Source organism: Taudactylus pleione, unplaced genomic scaffold (assembly GCF_031769625.1).
Source record: "Taudactylus pleione unplaced genomic scaffold, aTauple2 ptg000070l, whole genome shotgun sequence".
NCBI lineage: Eukaryota > Metazoa > Chordata > Amphibia > Anura > Myobatrachidae > Taudactylus > Taudactylus pleione.
In genome coordinates this window covers 7,614,646-7,635,577 of record NW_028284472.1, presented here as the reverse complement: position 1 = coordinate 7,635,577, position 20,932 = coordinate 7,614,646, and the positions used below count along the sequence as shown (strand labels likewise).

The window sequence follows — 20,932 nt, the reverse complement described above, 5'->3', positions numbered from 1 at the left end:
CCGGACCCCGCACCCGACGCTTTGCCGCCCAGCGCTGTCCCCCACTCACCTGCTGTCCATGCTTCTCCTGGGTCCTTCGTCTCCTCCTCCTCCTAATCTTCTTCCAGGTGCAGGGAGGAGGATCCCTTGGCTTCCTGCACATGTGACCAGCAGGAAGCTCCCGGGGCTCGGACGGGGCGATTAGTAAGGTTGCGGTGACTGGCGGAATGGTCACCGCAACCTTAGTGCATCCCGCCCTTTGTGTTCTCAACCAGTATTCATACTGTATAACTGGTGTCTAGCATGAAGTACCTCAAGTGAAGTCACTTAATCCTAGCAATGTTATTGGCTGTTGGCAAAATGAACTGAACTTACAAAATGGCTGCCTTTGCTATGTTTTGGTGGCAGGTAAACGTTATAGCAATAGAATGAGGTCAACTTGGAAACGGAAATATACATCTTAACTGCTTGTTTGATGTGTTTTATACTCTCACCTGATAAATATAGGTAATCGGATAAACTGTGTCTGTCATACAGTAAGTACTGTAAGTCGCTGCCGGTGATAATGGGCATAGTTTAGGGCTGTAAGAACTGCCTGATTGTCTGTGTGATTCCTTAAAGGATAACATGGTATGCGCAGCTGGATACGGCTATTTCTACCACCTGTCACCAGATGGACCTTCTCATGCACCTATGGGGATATTCAAGAGAAACACTGCTGTGTCATGTATGAGGTAAGTGACCTACCGAGAGAGCAAGTAGATTTTTAGTGATCCATTATAAATTATTTTTGTCTTTGTATCATGACCGAGGACTTTTATGTTGTAAGTCTATTTGTAGAGCCCGCCATTCGAGTTGCCATTGTTCCTTTTCTCTTTCCTATAATTCTTCCCTGAGATCCAGAAAGGACCGATAGTTTGGTAGGGAGAAGGCAAAGACAAGACACGCACAACCGCTCTCACAAACCATGTAATGCACATTATATTTACAGTGTTAGTAAAGGCTCTGTGTCCGCCTCCTGCTCCAAGTGCTGTCCTGGGGCTGGTGCCCTCCCCTCCCCCCCACAACCATCACCCCCAATGGGAGGAGGGAGGTAAATATCAAAGAGATACTGAGATGGGGAGGGGGGTGGCAGATGACAGAGCTAGAGAGAAGGACAGGGGGACATGAGGCTGAAGAGACAAAAGGAGCAACTTGCGGAATGAGGGGTCAAAAATACTAGTGTGTGTATGTATATATATGTGTGTGTGTGTGTGTTTGTGTGTACGGGTATATATATACTGCATATTGCTGTTGCTCGCAGCTTCATCCACAATGAAATCGCTTCTGCCAACATTGTTTTTTATTTGAGGTGTTCTAGTTGTATTGCTGGGCACAGTGGCCCTGGGGCAGGAGTTACACTATACAGACTGGTGGCAGCAGCGTCTTCACCCACCCCTCACACTGGTGTCACCATGCACAGACTGCTATGTAGCCCAATCCTATTCAAAGCACCTCCCCCCCCACCCCTTACTGGCTGCGCACATGGTGTCGCACCTATGTCTTGCATTGATCATGTCAATAAATATAGTTTTTTTTAAAGCTCGGCTGAGATGTACTAAGCTCTGAAAAGTGATAAACAGGAGAGTGATAAACCACCAGTCACTCAGCTCCCAACTGTCATGTTACACTCAGCCCCCAACTGTCATGTTACACTCAGCCCCCAACTGTCATGTTACACTCAGCCCCCAACTGTCATGTTACACTCAGCCCCCAACTGTCATGTTACACTCAGCCCCCAACTGTCATGTTACACTCAGCTCCCAACTGTCATGTTACACTCAGCCCCCAACTGTCATGTTACACTCAGCCCCCAACTGTCATGTTACACTCAGCTCCCAACTGTCATGTTACACTCAGCCCCCAACTGTCATGTTACACTCAGCCCCCAACTGTCATGTTACACTCAGCTCCCAACTGTCATGTTACACTCAGCCCCCAACTGTCATGTTACACTCAGCCCCCAACTGTCATGTTACACTCAGCTCCCAACTGTCATGTTACACTCAGCCCCCAACTGTCATGTTACACTCAGCTCCCAACTGTCATGTTACACTCAGCCCCCAACTGTCATGTTACACTCAGCTCCCAACTGTCATGTTACACTCAGCCCCCAACTGTCATGTTACACTCAGCCCCCAACTGTCATGTTACACTCAGCTCCCAACTGTCATGTTACACTCAGCTCCCAACTGTCATGTTACACTCAGCCCCCAACTGTCATGTTACACTCAGCCCCCAACTGTCATGTTACACTCAGCCCCCAACTGTCATGTTACACTCAGCCCCCAACTGTCATGTTACACTCAGTCCCCAACTGTCATGTTACACTCAGCTCCCAACTGTCATGTTACACTCAGCCCCCAACTGTCATGTTACACTCAGCTTCCAACTGTCATGTTACACTCAGCCCCCAACTGTCATGTTACACTCAGCTCCCAACTGTCATGTTACACTCAGCCCCCAACTGTCATGTTACACTCAGCTTCCAACTGTCATGTTACACTCAGCCCCCAACTGTCATGTTACACTCAGCTCCCAACTGTCATGTTACACTCAGCCCCCAACTTTCATGCTACACTCAGCCCCCAACTGTCATGCTACACTTAGCCCCCAACTGTCATGTTACACTCAGCTCCCAACTGTCATGTTACACTCAGCCCCCAACTGTCATGTTACACTCAGCTCCCAACTGTCATGTTACACTCAGCCCCCAACTGTCATTTTACACTCAGCTCCCAACTGTCATGTTACACTCAGCCCCCAACTGTCATTTTACACTCAGCTCCCAACTGTCATGTTACACTCAGCCCCCAACTGTTATGTTACACTCAGCCCCCAACTGACATGTTACACTCAGCTCCCAACTGTCATGTTACACTCAGCCCCCAACTGTCATGTTACACTCAGCCCCCAACTGTCATGTTACACTCAGCTCCCAACTGTCATGTTACACTCAGCCCCCAACTGTCATGTTACACTCAGCCCCCAACTGTCATGTTACACTCAGCCCCCAACTGTCATGTTACACTCAGCTCCCAACTGTCATGTTACACTCAGCCCCCAACTGTCATGTTACACTCAGCCCCCAACTGTCATGTTACACTCAGCTCCCAACTGTCATGTTACACTCAGCCCCCAACTGTCATGTTACACTCAGCTCCCAACTGTCATGTTACACTCAGCTCCCAACTGTCATGTTACACTCAGCTCCCAACTGTCATGTTACACCCAGCCCCCAACTGTCATGTTACACTCAGCCCCCAACTGTCATGTTACACTCAGCCCCCAACTGTCATGTTACACTCAGCTCCCAACTGTCATGTTACACTCAGCTCCCAACTGTCATGTTACACTCAGCCCCCAACTGTCATGTTACACTCAGCCCCCAACTGTCATGTTACACTCAGCCCCCAACTGTCATGTTACACTCAGCCCCCAACTGTCATGTTACACTCAGCCCCCAACTGTCATGTTACACTCAGCTCCCAACTGTCATGTTACACTCAGCCCCCAACTGTCATGTTACACTCAGCTTCCAACTGTCATGTTACACTCAGCCCCCAACTGTCATGTTACACTCAGCTCCCAACTGTCATGTTACACTCAGCCCCCAACTGTCATGTTACACTCAGCTTCCAACTGTCATGTTACACTCAGCCCCCAACTGTCATGTTACACTCAGCTCCCAACTGTCATGTTACACTCAGCCCCCAACTTTCATGCTACACTCAGCCCCCAACTGTCATGCTACACTTAGCCCCCAACTGTCATGTTACACTCAGCTCCCAACTGTCATGTTACACTCAGCCCCCAACTGTCATGTTACACTCAGCTCCCAACTGTCATGTTACACTCAGCCCCCAACTGTCATTTTACACTCAGCTCCCAACTGTCATGTTGCAGGCTCTATTTGAGAAATGACAATTGGGAGCTGATTGGCTGGTGGTTTATCACTCTCCAGTTTATCACTTTTCAGATCTTAGTACAGATGAAACAAAGTGCAGGTTATTCTAGGAGTTTCCACTACAAATGATGCAGTTTTCATGAAAATCAGTTTAGTACAGTAGTCTTTGCACAAACAGACAGACACAACGTTCCTATAATATTAGTATATACTATATATATACGAGAATATATATATATATATATATATATATATATACAGTATACAGTATACAGTATGGACATTCGTTGGATATATATATATATATATATATATATAATGTGTACCACTCTCCAGTCCTTCGGTAAACAAACTGCCTTCTGTTACAGCCAAATATTTCAAATGTTGACGCATCACTCCGGAGCACCGGCTGCCATTTCTCTGCACTCCAGTTCCTATGTTTTTGTGCATAGTTGGGTCGCTTGGCCTTGTTTCCACGTTGAAGGTTTGGCTTTTTTGGCCACAATTCCTCCTTGAAGACCATTTCTGGCCAGACTTCTCCTAACAGTAGATAGGTGTACCTGGGGCCCACTGGTTTCTGCCAGTTAAGCTTGGGAAGTTTTGGGGTATTTTGGGGCCAATTTTGTTTTTAGGTCTCTGGACGGCATGACAAATTACACTCTTTCTGAGTAAGTGAGAAATCTCGAATGTATAGTGTTAAAAATGTGCTAGGAACAATCCTGCAGATTGCGAATGTCCCCCTTCAGGGTGAAGCCCCATCTGATCTGCCTTTCTTTTCCAGATTGCTCAGTTTACAGGGAACATCACTCATTGTTTAAGTAGGACTTGTCATGCTCTGGCCAAAGGATGTTTTACATAGTCCCATGTGCACTATTAACGTCCTCAAAAGAAGAGGGTCCACGATGCTCTCTTTAGCCGATAAATAGTGTTAGATATCTCCTCTTGCTGTATGTGAATACCAAATGGCGTCATGACCATTCCTAGGTAACTTTCTCCTAGACATCCTTTACGTTTGCAAAGGGCGGTATTTGTGGCGGAGAAGCGCGCTGTCAGGGAGTATTAGCATGGGTGTGTTTGCAGCTGGCAGTCAGCATTTGCATATCACTGATTCTTGTAGAAAGTTACAGTGTTCTTCTTAGCGCGTACCAAGTGCACAAAGCTCTAAGTAAGACGCCCTTTTCCCAAAACCTGACAGGTCCTCGTTAGAGGAACGAACGTAGGCGATGGATAATAATGCAGGCAATTCTGGAACATTAATTTTTTTAGTTTTTTTTTTAAATACAGATTACATAAAAAACTCTAAAAACACCCCCACACTTAGTAAATTAAAATATGCAAAAAGTACGCAAGGCAACTACTGTACCTATTGACCGCAGTCTTCAATTATGTTAGTTTGTCCAACATGTAAAATGCGCACGCTTAACGGACTTTACATGAGAAACTGGACACCTAAATATAATGTTAACTTGGAGAAATGAAAAAAATAAAAAATCGAATTGATCTTATCCAGTAGTGCATAAGATTAAGTGTTCAAGATAAGTTGGAACGTTTGCGCTACATTGTAGTAGGGGGAAGTGGGTCCTTACTATACATTAGGGAATGAATCACTGGTGTATCTATAATAGGTATAGGGAATGGGCATGCATATGTGCCCTTTTGCCCTTACCAGCAGGATCTGACCCCGTGGGTGCCGGCAACATACTTAGATTTGCTCTCTTTGCAAATATGGCGTAATCGACAGGAACAGAAGAAAGCGACAACTGGCACTGTGCCAATATCTGTGCTAACTTCTGCACAACTGACTGGCACCATATAGTATATCCCAGGAGTGGGCCCACACGTCTAGCAGTCCCATGTGAGTGCATGTACTGTATTTTAAACAACGTTAAGCTTAATATACCTATTTTTTATTTCCATTACATAACAGCTTAGCTGTAGACGATAGGACAGAAAAACAACAATGAAATGCTTTCTGTGTTCTTTCCTATCATCTGAAATTGTTGCAATTGCGATGCCTTACGAAAGCGCTAATGCCCATAATAACTCACCCTAATATCTTATTCTCCAACAGATCTGGCTTTCTCCTGCACCCAGAATATCAGCCTCGCAGCTCCAGCGGCCCAGCCACCTTCCAAGAGTTTACAGCCTGGAAGAGCGGAGGTGGAGCGCAGGTAAGACCAGATCGCGGCACCCGTCTCGGAATGGCGTTTAATTGGGACATCTTTTTAGTGCTACCGCCTGGCACACGCCTCACAAACTGCGAACGTTTACTGCAAATTCTCCAAATGCCTTTAACAAAGTTGGCAGTGATAAAACATAAAAGAGAGAGAGAAAGTAAGAGAGAGTGAGAGAGAAAGAGAGAGGGAGAGAGAGAGAGAAAAATAAGAGCAGTTTCTTCGGAAATCACACAAATAAATTAGGAAGAAGGCATCCCTCCTAAATGGCGAAGATTAACATACTTTAGTGTAGCAAACAATCTGGTTAAATGATTCTAATTCCCATTTCTGGCTAGGCTTGCAGTTTAAACAAAAGAGTGGTTGGCTACAGTTCAAAACGGCATTAGCAAAAGATTAGTCGCTGCTGGGAGAGATACCGAAATAACCCGGTTAACTGTTGATTTTCCTTTTGGTGCTTAGATCGCTACGTGCGGAAATGCGTCTTTTAAAGAATTTAAGATCTACTCCTGCAAAGAGTTTGGAATTAATATCAGCGAAAGCGCCGGCAATACGGAGGTTTCTGATAGTTTATTGCTTGGCCATTTTGATGGCGAGGTAAGTGATGAAATTTAATCTTTTCACTTAGAGTTAGCAGGCATAAATAACCTTTTGACAGTTTTTCTATATGACCAACCACTCTGCAACCGTATCGAAAGGAACGCAATTTATAGCTCTGAGCTCTGGAAGCGGATTTGATAAAGTAAGACTCCTAGTTTCCCTTTAACTCATGTCTCAATCCTTCAGCATGTTTAATAACGAACAAAAAAAAAAATGGTATATTATTCTGCTCCACTAATAATAACATTGTGTTTTCTGTCCCGGAGCACACAGGTGATGGCTAGGACTATATTTCATTATTTCCCCATCTCCAGAGATTAGTACAATATACAAGTTTATAAGTTTAGTCAGCAGATACAGGATGTACCTTTGAGTTGAGAAACGTCTGCACAGAATAAACTGCGGCACTTGTTATCTGTAATAAAATGATAAACTTCTTACATCTGACAAAAAGTTTGCATTGATTGTTAAAAAAAAAGAACACTTTTTAACTTATTGTAATTCTGTATAATTAGTTACTTATAGGGGCATGTCTGTGTGTGTGACACGTTATAAATTCTTCAAGCCTCTGATTGCCGCTGTTACTTGTTTCCTTTGTTTATAAATAATATATATATATATATATATATATATATATATTATCTGATATACCTAGTTATTTTCATTTCCTTCATATCATCTTAATTTATATGCTTAGTCTCTTATAGTATAAAGGAGCATGCTAGTAACAAGATTGTGGGCCTCATTTATCAACCAGTTTTATCATACGCAATGAGTAATAAAACTTGTTTAATATGATAATGGTGCTCCAGCCAATTAGCTCCCAGCTGTCAGCACCATTTATCATACACAGCGATTTTTATCACTCGTTGCACAATTAAACTCGTTGATAAATGGGTGCGGGAAACTTTGAGGAACTTTGCAAATCAAACTGTGGCCCACTGGATGAAAGATCCCTTCATCCAGTGGGCCACAGTTTGATTTGCATTGAAATAATTTTTTATGGAATTAGACCTTCATTTGAAGGCTTAAACTGTATGAACTATTTTTTATGATGTTTTTTATGCTATTTTTGATATTGTGGTGTTTTGAGGATTAAAGAATACTTTTAAACTGAAAATCGAGACACCAGTACTTTTTATGAGGTATAAGTGAAGATCCAGTTGTTATACCTAAACACCCTGATGTGGTATTGAGGATTGTACTATTGGAGTGATAAACCCTTTTGAGACATCAGTATTGGGATATATAAAGAAACCTTTTGTGGAACATCCAAATCGGAATTCAGGTGAGCTTGTTTCCCTAAGGGGGATATCTGTATGGTATATCCATAAAGTAAGATTAAGGAAAGATCACTAAAAGATACCTTTTGATGAATACATCTCACCTATAATAGGTGAGTTATTCGCGAATTTTTTCCGGGTTTTACCTACAATCTATTGGATGTAAACACAGATGTTGTTTCTGTTTCTCTTCTTTTGATTGAGAAGAAGATTCCAGATAGCATCCGGAACCTAGAGATAAAGACAGCGCCCATTGGACCATTCTTTTGTATTGAATAACTCCTTCCAGTTGTCCACCCCGCGCTTCACAATTAGTTCACGCACCTCCCTAGCCATTAGCTGAGTATCATACATGAGATAGGAGAGGGACCGGAACAGGCAGGTACCGTCACCTGTGATGGGGACAATGGTGTGAGGCACCACGTCCCCTTTAACATTCAAAAACTCAATTCCCATGTTCCAGAAAATTAAAAATTCCAATACAAAGCAAGTAAAGTATCCAAATGGAAAAAACCTAGTCACAATGTCCAGAAAAGTCCATTCCAGAGGTGGGGCTGCAGCTCAGTCCAATATCAAATAGGGGAGCCACACCAACTGCCACCCCAAATGCTGCCAAACATCACTGGCAGTTGGTATGGCTCCCCTATTTGAATATTGGACTGTGCTGCAGCCCCACCTCTGAAACCACCACTCCACCCAGACAATGAGCTTACAGTCCCACAAGCACCTGGGACATGTCGCTTTGCCACCCAATCACTTTGGTCAAGAGGAAACATTTTACCACTTTTTACCCCCTTTAGGGGTCGAATTTTGAAAAATCCCTGCTTAGTGGGTGCTTACGTCATGGAAGATATATATTCCCCATTAGTAGTTCCCCCAGTAGTAGTGTCCCAAGTAGTATGCCCCCATTAGTAGTGCCCCAGTAGTAGTGTCCCTAGTAGTATGCCCCCATTAGTAGAGTGCCCCCAGTAGTAGAGTGCCCCCAATAGTTGTGCCCCCATTAGTAGTGCCCCTAGTAGTATGCCCCCATTAGTTGTATGCCCCCAGTAGTTGTGCCCCCAGTAGTTGTGCCCCCAGTAGTTGTGCCTCCAGTAGTATGCCCCCAGTAGTAGTGCCCCTAGTAGTATGCCCCCAATAGTAGTGCCCCCAGTAGTGCCCCCTGACCAACTAGGCATAGATCAAAGAGATTTGCATGGTGCTGCAAATTGCTGAGGTAGCCCTTTTGTTTTTTTTGTGGTTCCCCAATGCTGTGATGCAGAACTTGTCCTCCGTAGCGAAGGGGTTAATTCAAAAACTGTTTACGGAAAAGATTTTCGTGTACTCAAACAACTTCGGCCCATATTCAAGTAGCCAGGCGAAAACTTATCTCCGTATTCAATTGCAATGTAATAGGCGAAAAAGTTTCGCCTATGGATAGGTGGTGAAAAAAGTGCAAAATCACAAAAGGATAACTGCGTAAAAAAAAACTAAATAAAAAAGAGGAACACCCCAAGAAATTACTTTGAAAAAGGGGGCGAAAAAGTGCAAACTGGGGGTACAAATGTAAAAACTAGCGAAATAGACTTTTGGGGGTCTGCAAGTATGGGTGAGGTGTTTTTTGGATTGCAGGTGCGTTTTTAAAGACTTTACTTTAGCACCTTGAAACCATGCTTACACCCATTTTCATGTTCCCCAAATTTGACAGGACTACTTATTTTTACCAAAAAAACCTGCTTAATGCCATTCTTCACCACTTGCGCTAATTAGAAGAAATTGACACATCTTAAGTACCCTAAATAGCTTTATTAGGGCTATTCGGGGGCATGTACATTGATCCCCAATGTTAGTGCATCTTTTAGGGGGTGTCAGGCTGATTTCCCCAATTCTGACAGTACTTTTTGCCTGGTTTGCATTTGCCGGGTTGCGGTTTCGCATCTTTTGGAATTGAATGCGGCGAATAGCGGGGGCGCGTACCATAAGTTTTTGCAGCTAAAATACGCGATGTAGGCGAAAAAAGTCCGTCATGCGAAAAAGTATCGCGGGTGCGAAACTAATTGAATATGGGCCTAAATGTGCTGAATCACATTGCAATAGAGAACTTTTCTACTATATATTATGTTATAGGAATTTTCCACCACTGCTCTTGACCCATCTATCTGTATATTGCCTTTGAAACAGCAAGTAAACTTTTTTCCCAAATAAGCTACAGTTTGGTGGCACCATGCATACGGAGAGTCAGTAAGAATACCGGTAATACCAGTGGCTAATTTATGCACGGCCCAGTAACGGCGTTCAAACAGGCAGGCGCGCCTGCGTTTCTGTGGCCACTTCCTTTCACCACCCCCAAACGCTGAACTGATGTCACTCTGCAATGGCTTTTGTATCTGTGTAGGCGGTCGCAGGGCTATGCTACCGGACTGCTAATTCAGGCCCGCACACTGTGATTCATGCGCTGTATGCACCATCGGTCGATCTGCGTACACCACTGCAATTGTGATCCATGCTGAATCAGGCCTAATATCCATCCACACATACATTTGTGGTTATAAGAAAGATTTTCTACTGCCTCAATTTACCAATAACATACAGTGCAGAAGAGCGTTGATCAGCTCCGCGGCGATGCTTCTCTAGTGCATCAGAAACTGCCTCATCGGTTCGCTTGATCATGGACGCAATAGGAATACATACTGTACTGTATGCCCGAGCAACAAAAAGAGCGCCAATTAGTATCAGCGGTTCATCGTGGCGAGTGTGATCTCAACGATCTCATATCAGGGACACCAAAACTCCTCCCTTGGTGAAAGAGAAAATCTGCTAATAATTCAAAAACATCTCTTCTGATTGGAATCATGCAGAGAGGATGAAGTGACGAATAATCCTACAATGTATGCACAGAAACCGGTGGATACACCAGAATTGTTCTATAGTGCTTACACTTCATCTTAGACTAGTGGAATATTGGCAAAAGAAGCTTTGCCGGTGGCCAGGAGGATCAAAGTTGCCACTGAAATGTTCTCCTGGTCACATTTTGTTAGCTCTCCAAAACACGCACATGCTTATTGCTTACATGATTAAAAATGTGTTAACTTCTAAATCCAGCAACACAAGAGCCAAGAGGTGCTAAATGTCACTTTGTTTTCTCTTAAGAGGTGTGTTTTAGGCAGCAAGTAGTCCTACCATAGATATGTGTTGTGAATCGTAATAAGGGCCGGTGCAAGGTTTCTTGGCACCCTAGGCATTTCTTCAACCTCGGATAGCTACACAAGCCCTTATACAGTACCCCCAGTAGTGCCCCTTATACAGTGACCCCAGTAGTGCCCCCTATGCAGTATCCCTTATATAGTGCCCCAGGTAGTGGTCCCCCTATGCAGTGCCCCTTATATAGTGCCCCAGGTAGTGGTCCCCCTATGCAGTTCCCCTTATATAGTGCCCCATGTAGTGGTCCCACCAGTGCAGTGCCTCCAGTAGTAGTCCCCCCCAGCAGTGCCCCCAGTAGTAGTCCCCCCCAGCAGTGCCCCCAGTGGTAGTCCCCCCCAGCAGTGCCCCCAGTGGTAGTTCCCCCCAGCAGTGCCCCCAGTAGTATCCCCCCAGCAGTGCCCCCAGTGGTAGTCCCACCCAGTAGTAGTCCCCCCCCAGCAGTGCCCCCAGTAGTAGTCCCTCCCCCCAGCAGTGCCCCCAGTAGTAGTCTGTCCTCCTCTCAGCAGTACCCCCAGCAGTGATCCCAGGGCCAGACAGACACACACGTAGAAAAAAAAAAACTCCACTCACCTTAATCCCCGCTCCGGCGTCCGCTTCTCTGTCCTCCCGGGTCGGCCCGCTCTCCCATCACCCACTGTGGGAGCTGGAAATTGGAGCTCATGAGTGAGCTCCAGCCCGACTCCGGCAGTGGGTGCAGCAGCCAATGAGAGTCTGTCTGACTCTCTTCGGCTGCTAAAACAAACACACAGCTGCCAGCGCTGGTGGCTGTGTGTTTGTTACTAGTAGTGTAGTGTGGGCTGCACTTATGGTATTATTCCAGAGGTGCTCTGCAGTGGCCGGCGCTCTTGGGCAGCTGCCTAAGTTTGCCTAGTGGTAGCGCCGGCCCTGGTTGTTATATATGGAAGGTGATAGTTTGCTTGGCAGGTCCCCTCTAGGAGATGAGGTGGGGGGTTCTGTGTAGTCAGACTGCAACATGTACACACATCATCATGCTCTAATCACTACAGTGCAATGATGATGCTGAGCGCACCATCACACCAAGGAGCCGGAGTGTGATGATGACACGAATCACACTGTCACGTTGTGTTATATGACCAATATTTCTGAAGTTTCCGGGGAGAGCTGGCAAGTACGGGTGAAGGTCAGTTTGAGAAGTCAACTCAGATTTGCACTTTCGTTTCCACCAATGTGGAATAACAAGGAATATATTTAAACATAGATTAAATTAATTAAATAAAAAGAGAAAAAGCATTAATTAAAAAAATTGCTTTATTCAAAAACATTTACCGGAAAGATCAGGTAGCAGGGCCATAGCAGGATTCAGGGGTGTATCTAGGCGTTTGAGTGCCCCTGGCAAAATAAGGGACTGGCGCCCCCCCATATTTGAAATAGGGAAGGTGCACATGGCAAAAAGAGACGTGGTCTTGTAGAGAAGGGGCGTGCACACACACATTATATATATATATATATATATATATATATACATACACCATTCTTGTATAACATAAATGTAATTTTATTTACCCTCCTGAAAGCCATCCCCGGGCATTGGAGCTGCTGCAGTGCACAGCATACACTGTTACAGGTGCCAGTGTCTGTCACCGCACAGCACTACAGTTATCAAACTCAAATGAAACTACAGCTCCCAACAGCCCTTGCTGCCAGGAGCTTCCAGCAGCAAGGGCTGCTGGGAGCTGTAGTTTATTTGCAGTTCCTTCACTCTGTGTAGCGTGATGCCGGACACCGGCGCTGGTAACAGTGGCTGCTGCCTGTGAGAGTCTCCGGGCAGCGGAGGTCAAAATTAGTAAGTGCTTCTATTCCCTGGCCGCAGATGGCATCGCCGGGTGGCACCCCTTCTTGGCTGGCGCCCCTGGCAAATGCCATCCCGGCCAATGCTTAGATACGCCCCTGGCAGGATTATACACTGAAGTGCCAAAAGTCATGGGAAAGATGTCTAGTTTAGTGTAGGACCCTCTCTAGCCCAGCAAAGTGCAGCAAATCGAAACTGCATTGATTCCGTAAATGGACAGAAGACCACTGGTGAGGTGGTGACCCATGCCGTCAGGTTAGCCTCCAGCAGCTCCCTGATATTTGTGGGTGCAGGATGTTTGGTGAGAATGGACTCTTGGAGTCGGCAGGGGTAATATTCCCTAGTGTGATATATAGTGCCAATACATTACAGCTGAAATCACCCATCTAGCCCGGCAGAGGTTCTGGACCCCGCATGTGGTCTGTGCCTGTGTGCACCATAGCTTGTGTGTTATGTTCTGGGTTGTTTGTGGACCCAGAGTTTAGCAGGAGCGATCACAGAAGCGGGTTTGAATATAAAACTAGGTTTTTTAATACGTGCTTGTGTAGACATAAAATATGGCAGTAAATAAAAGTCCAGGTATATATAAACGTGCACTAGAGTTCTGTGGTAGGAGTAATGGGTTAATGTACAAGTAGAAACAATTAGAACTGTCCAGGTGTGCAGGTAGTGAGACTGGAATAATCATCCAGATATGCAGGTAGTGATGCAGGAACTAATAAGCCAAGTATGCAGGTAGTGATATAGGAAATAATAAGCCAGGTATGCAGGTAGTGAACTAAGGCAAATGAGCAGGATGTCAGCAGGCTCAGGCACTCAGGTATGGGCAAGGGTGGTGGAGGAAGCAGGGTAATCCAGTGGAAGCTAGGAGCTGACAGGCAGACTGGCAGACAGCAATTCACAGGAACAGGATAAGCACAGAGAACTCCCTCTCAGCTAGGCTGAGATACAAGTTGCACTGGCAAGGAAGGAAGGCACTGAACCTCCCTAAATACCCCATGCCGTGCTGTTACTGGCCGGAGGGAACATGTGACTCACCAGGATTGGCCAGCCGCATCACATGGCCAGAAGGCAAAATGGCGGCGCCCATGCCAAATGGAACGGAGACACCGCCAGGCCTTACCAGCGCAGAGTGACAACAGGCCCGCACAACAACACGCGCAGCCAAAGCCCCCCGCCAGACACCAGCTCCGCCACCAGACAGCCCGTGCCACAATGACCTCACAGGTAACACCCGCCTAGCGCCATGCTGAAATACCCTGGCCATGACAGTCCCCCCCCCTTTTGGGGTGGCCTCAGGACACTCACCAGGCTTCTCCGGATGGGCAGAATGAAATCTCCTGATGAGTGTGGACATCACGAGTATCGATCCAGCAACGTTCCTCTGGACCGTAACCTTTCCAGTCTAGCAAATACTGTAGATGACCTCTGCGTAGACGAGAGTCCACTGGATTAATGACTTCTGTTATGGTGAAGGGACCAATGAAGCGTGGTGCAAATTTAATTGAAGGAACTCTCAGACGAAGATTCCGGGTGGACAACCAGACCTGGCTTCCAACTTGCATGCGTGGAACTATTCTACGCTTCCTATCGGCCTGGGTCTTATAGCGAGAGGATGCCTTCAGCAAATCAGACCGTACTTGAGTCCAGATGGCAGCAAAATTCCGCACCGTGTCCTCCACCGCCGGAACATCAAAAACAGGCAGGCTTCGGAATTCGGGAACACGAGGATGAAGGCCATAAACAACCTGAAATGGCATTTGGTTAGTTGACGAGTGGTAGGAAGCATTATGTGCAAACTTGCCCACGGCAGCAAGGCAGCCCAATTGTCCTGGGAAGATGTCACAAAAATTCTTAAGAAAGTCTCTAGATCTTGATTAACTCTGTCGGTGGAGCCGTTGCTTTGCGGATGGTAGGCCGCGGAAAAGTTTAACTTCACTTGAAGAACAGAACACAAAGCCCTCCAGAATTTTGCAGTAAACTGCATACCACGGTCAGAGACAATTTCACCAGGAAGGCCATGAAGACGAAATATGTGTTGGATGAACAACTGTGCCAGGTCAGGAGCAGAAGGTAACTTCTTCAAAGGTATATAGTGGACCATCTTAGAGAATCGGTCTATTACAACCCAGATAGTATTGAAGCCTTGGGAGACTGGCAGGTCTGTGACGAAATCCATGGAGAGATGCATCCATGGACGTGATGGAGTGGGTAGTGGAAGCAATTTCCCAGTTGGAGCTTGTCGTGATGATTTATGCTGGGCACAGGAGGAGCAGGAAGAGATAAAATCCGTTATATCTGCCTTCATAGAAGGCCACCAATAGTGTCTTTTCATGAACTCCAAAGTCTTCCAAGTGCCTGAGTGCCCTGCAAAGCGAGAGGAATGTGCCCAAGTGAGAAGCCGCTTCCTTAATTCCGGGGCCACAAACTATTTTCCTGTAGGAGGCTGAATCTGTAATGCGGCGAAAACTCTTGATTCCAAGACAGGGGTATTGCTTTGATTTTCAGATTGATCATCACAGAGGAGAGATCTCAATAGGGCATCAGCCTTCTGATTAAGTGCTCCAGACTGGATGGTCAGGGTGAACTGAAACCTGGCAAAGAATATTGCCCAGCGGGCTAAACGAGGACTCACACATTGTAGGTTTTTAAGAAATAGGAGATTTCTATGGTCCGTAAATACAGTAAATAGAAACTTAGCACCTTCTAGTAAATATCTCCATTCCTTCAACAACAACTGTACAGCTAGTAGTTCTTGCTCACCTATGGCGTAGTTCCTTTCGCCAGGAGAGAATTTTTTTGAAAAGAACCCACAAGGATGGACTCGATTGTCCTCATATAGTTGAGAGGACTGCTCCCACAGCTTCAGATGATGCATCTACTTCCAACAAAAAAGGCCTGTCCAGATCTGGTTGTTGAAGAACTGGTGCTGAGATAAAGGCCTGTTTTAGAATATAAAAAGCAGACTCTGCCTCAGGTGACCATTGGGCAGGATTAGCACATTTGCGGGTCAAGGCTGTAATGGGAGCCAGCAATGTAGAAAATCCCTTAATGAAGCATCTATAATAATTGGCGAAGCCCAACAATCTCTGGATGGCTTTCAGTGTCTGAGGTCGGGTCCAATCCAGAATTGCTTGTACCTTCTTGGGGTCCATTTCCAAACTGGAGCCAGAAATAGCGTAGCCGAGAAAAGGTACACTGGGCACTCCAAAGACACACTTCTCCAGTTTGCAGTAAAGGTGGTTTTCTCTCAAACGGGTCAAAACTTCTTTAACATTTTCTTGATGTTTAGCCACAGAGGGTGAAAAAATCAGTATATCGTCCAGATAGACAACAACTGAAACATATAACAGATATCGGAAAATCTCACTAACGAAACTCTGAAAGACAGCAGGGAAGTTGCACAATCCAAAAGGCATTACTAAATATTCGAAATGTCCATCTCTGGTATTAAAAGCGGTCTTCCATTCATCGCCAGCTCGAATACGAATGAGATTGTAAGCCCCTCTCAGATCTAATTTAGAAAAAATTACAGAGCCCTTGACCCTATCAAACAACTCAGTAATCAGGGGAAGAGGGTATCGATTCTTTACGGTAATGTCGTTAATGCCTCGATAATCGATACATGGTCTTAAACCACCGTCCTTCTTGCCAACGAAGAAAAACCCAGCTCCAGCAGCTGAAGTAGAGGGGCAAATGAACCTTAGCCAGGTTGTCCCGGATGTACTCGGCCATGGCTTGAGTCTCAGGCAAGGATAGCGTATAGGTACCTTATCAGGTATCAAATCAATTGTACAGTCCCATTCCCTATGAGGAGGTAAGATATTTGCTTGCTGCTCAGAGAACACGTTGGCGAACATCTGATATTCCTTTGGAATGGCAGAAGAAACTAATGGAACTGTCTTTCTTACAGGTTGAATATTTGGAAGACAGGATTTCTGACAGTCCATACCCCATGAAAGAATCTGCATAGAACTCCAATCAATCCTGGGATTATGTTGACGCAACCAGGGTAGACCAAGAATAATTTCTTGAGAGGCCTCTGATATCACCAGGAATTTTAAGGACTCAGAATGAAGTGTCCCAATTCGGACCAATACTGGTTGAGTCTCCTTGGTGACTATCCCGTTAGTTAGAGGACGTCCGTCTATAGAGGTCAGAGAGATGGCATGATTAAGAGACAAACAAGGAATTTGAAATTTATCTATGAAACTAGATGCTATGAAATTTCCGGCTGCTCCCGAGTCAAGCAAAGACAGGTTTGGGTTTAAGATCCAAAGCTAGGGTAATTGTGAAATCTTTAATTTTTGGAGACTGGCTCATGACTCCTAACTTGATGTCTCCAGGGTCAGTTAGGATTTGGCATTTCCCGGTTTACGGGAGCAGGAGATCAGCAGGTGACTGGACTCGCTGCAGTACAGACAGAGGTTCCTTTGCATTCTTCTCTGATGTTCTTCTTTGGAGAGGTGTGTATGATTCACCTGCATAGGCTCCTCTTCAGTAGGAGAAGGAATGGGATGGGTAGAAATGGAGGGGGCATATGACCTTTGCCGTTCAGTTCTGTGTTTTTCAGCCTGACGTTCCCTGAAGCGTAGGTCAACTTTGATACACAACGAAATCATGTCATTCAGATTAATAGGAAGCTCTCGAGTGACTAGATCATCCTTTAGTCGGTCTGACAACCCATGCCAGAAGGCCGAGGTGAGGGCTTTCTCATTCCATTTGAGCTCTGATGCTAAAATTTTAAATTGCACGGCATATTGACTGACAGGACGGACCCCTTTTCTCAGTGTCATGATGTTTGATGATGCAGATACAGTACGCCCAGGTTAAGTTCTTGCAGTTAGAAAGTTGTCAGGCTGCAGGGTAAAATGTATGTCACACTGATTTAGGAATTCTCGGCAGAGTTTAGGGTTGCCATCAGATTTACTTGGTAAAGGAAGATGTAAGCGGGGAGATGATCTGCCTCCTGTATTCCCAGATGCTGATGCGGATGTAATTGCTGGTACTCCAGGGGTAGAAAAGGAAGTTTGAAAACTATCCTGTCATTTAGACATCTCTTGCAAAAATTGAGCCATCTGATGCTGCATGTTTTCCAGATTTTCTAAACGACCAGAAATGCACCGGAACAAATCCACTCCTGACTCCTGATCCGTGGCCAGCTCCATGGGGCCAGTGCAAACTGTTATGTTCTGGGTTGTTTGTGGACCCGGGGTGGTAGCAGGAGCGATCACAGAAGCGGGTTTGAATATAAAACTAGGTTTTTTAATAAGTGCTTGAGTAGACATAAAATATGGCAGTAAATAAAAGTCCAGGTATATATAAACGTGCACTAGAGTTCTGTGGTGGGAGTAATGGGTTAATGTCCAAGTAGAAACAATTAGAACTGTCCAGGTATGCAGGTAGTGAGACTGTAATAATCAACCAGCTATGCAGGTAGTGATATAGGAAATAATAAGCCAGGTATGCAGGTAGTGAACTAAGGCAAATAAGCAGGATGTCAGCAGGCTCAGGCACTCAGGTATGGGCAAGGGTGGTGGAGGAAGCGGGGTAATCCAGCGGAAGCTAGGAGCTGACTGGCAGACAACAATTCACAGGAACAGGATAAGCACAGAGAACTCCCTCTCAGCTAGGCTGAGATACAAGTTGCACTGGCAAAGAAGGAAGGCACTGACCCTTCCTAAATACCCCATGCCGTGCTGTTACTGGTCGGAGGGAACATGTGACTCACCAGGATTGGCCAGCCGCATCACATGGCCAGAAGGCAAAATGGCGGCGCCCATGCCAAACGGAACGGAGACGCCACCAGGTCTTACCAGCGCAGAGTGACAACAGGTCGGCACAACAATGCGCGCAGCCAAAGCCACCCGCCAAACACCAGCTCCGCCACCAGACAGCCCGCGCCACAACGACCTCACAGGTAACACCCGCCTAGCGCCATGCTGACATACCCTGGCTGTGACATTGTGGCACTACTGGGATTCTCACAAATAATAGGACTGTGTCATACAGGTGTCAGTTCCTGTGAGGTACTTGCGGCACAACACTGGCCTGTAGCAGAGGTCACTGTCTCCAGTTTGGGATCATCCTCTATGTCCAAGAACATAGTGTCTTCCCATTGTGGACACCTAGTTGCTATATCATTCTGAGTTTGGATATTTATCAGGATGTAGAGTGCAATGTACTGCTATGGTATCTAATACATTTCTTTATATTGATCAGCTGAAGGTTATCATCACACGGGTAAATTACCTACCTTTGGGGGAACTCTATATACTGTGTGTCTTGTTTTGATACCTAATAAGACTCCTACTTTGATACATCTTGTCATATATTTCTGTACATGAGGTGTTTTGCATTACCTGAATATTTCCATTTATTCATCTTTTAATCTTACTATGTGGATTTTTTGTTACAATGTTTATATATTTGTATATATTTTTATGCTTATTTTGTTATTACACTTTGTTCTATAACATCTGACTAACACTAGTACTAAATGCATTATAGACTGGCGATGTTTAGTCACAATTAGCGTTGTCTGATATGTTTAATTTTGCCCTTCCAGCAGATACCCTCCAAACCAAATACAGGTGTCACAGGGCAGCGACGGTGAAAGCCCCCTAAACCCAACCCCACACCTAGTTACAGCCCTGGCAGGGGGGGATGGGGGGGTAATCATCTGTAACAGCCGTGTTTCCTACAGTTTTCATGTACTGTATAGGACTAAGGCAAAAAAATATCTCTTGTCACTGTTGAAAACTCCCATATTAGCCAGCTTTTTGTTCTTTGATACATCAGTCCTTACAGGCCTACATACCTGCTCTATGGAAAATGAGAATTTTTTGGTATTTGCAGCTGCATTGCTACCTAAGTGCCAGGACATTTAAGTTCGCCCCTTGGCTGCAGAGGAGGCGGGTGAGAGCATATAGAAGAAGATAAGTGACAAGGTTAGAATAACCAACGGTCAAAGGAACAAAGCTTGTGACTCATGGCCTAGCTTTCCCAAATAGCCATTAGCCACAGACACACACTATTTTGTATACCCACCTGACTTCTAAAGGTCTTTCTTTGGATGTATTTTTAGTCTGCCTGAGACTTGTCACCTAGCGAGGGCACTTTTTCTTCTTACGTGACGTGACGTGTGCATGGGTTTTGTAGGGAACGGTCGCGCTTGGCACAGGAGAGCCCAAAATAGATGTACAGTAGCTGCACATCTCGCAGTTAATATTCCTGTTGAATTCAGCAGCTCACAGAGCACATCCCAGACCTTGGGGAAATGAGACATTTTGCTGCGAGTTTTGCCAGGGGTTCAATTATAATTGTTATTATCTTTGTTATCTCATAATAACATCCCCTGTGACATAATTTGCATCTTAATTTATGTAACGCTCCCATTAATAAGGATGTCTACTTTGCATCAATTAGGTAGCAGTGACATTCACGTTGCCAGTTTTTCTTCCGCTAAGGTAACATGCCTTTATTTTACCTTAAATATCTAAAATAAAATAAAAAAAAAATAAAAAAACATACAGTAGTCATACAAATCATTCCTGCAAATGACATTAGCCAATTAGTAAAAAAAAAAAAATGTCTGCAGCAGATGCAATATTCTCATCACGGTTGTTATCTGTTACTTTCATTTGTGGGACGAGCAAATTAAATATTTTGCACCAGCTGCAAAAACAATACGGAGGAGGAAGTAGAGAGTAGAGGGGTCCAACTTTAGTCCTTCCTGATAACTTTCTTGCCCACACACACAGATAGATCCAACAATCCCCACAGAAGCAGCTACATTTTTGCAAGCAACCAGATATGCCCGTTTTTCATGTAGAACGTATGTAGGCGTCCCAAACAACCTGGCACATTTGCACAAAAACCAGTGTAGACAACATTTACATTAAAGGTGTCACAGCCAATGTACCCTCTAAATCAATGGACTTGTCTTCTCGCTAACCTAGTA

At 45.1% G+C, this 20,932-nt stretch overlaps 1 protein-coding gene across 1 annotated transcript in view; it reads left to right on the top strand.

Moving 5' to 3' along the window:
- Positions 1-20,932, top strand: part of PKHD1 (PKHD1 ciliary IPT domain containing fibrocystin/polyductin) — a 663,908-nt gene that overhangs the window by 362,234 nt on the left and 280,742 nt on the right. Inside the window, 3 exon segments of the mRNA XM_088467197.1 lie at positions 601-713; positions 5,997-6,096; positions 6,562-6,696. Coding sequence (XP_088323323.1) covers positions 601-713; positions 5,997-6,096; positions 6,562-6,696 — 348 coding nt within the window.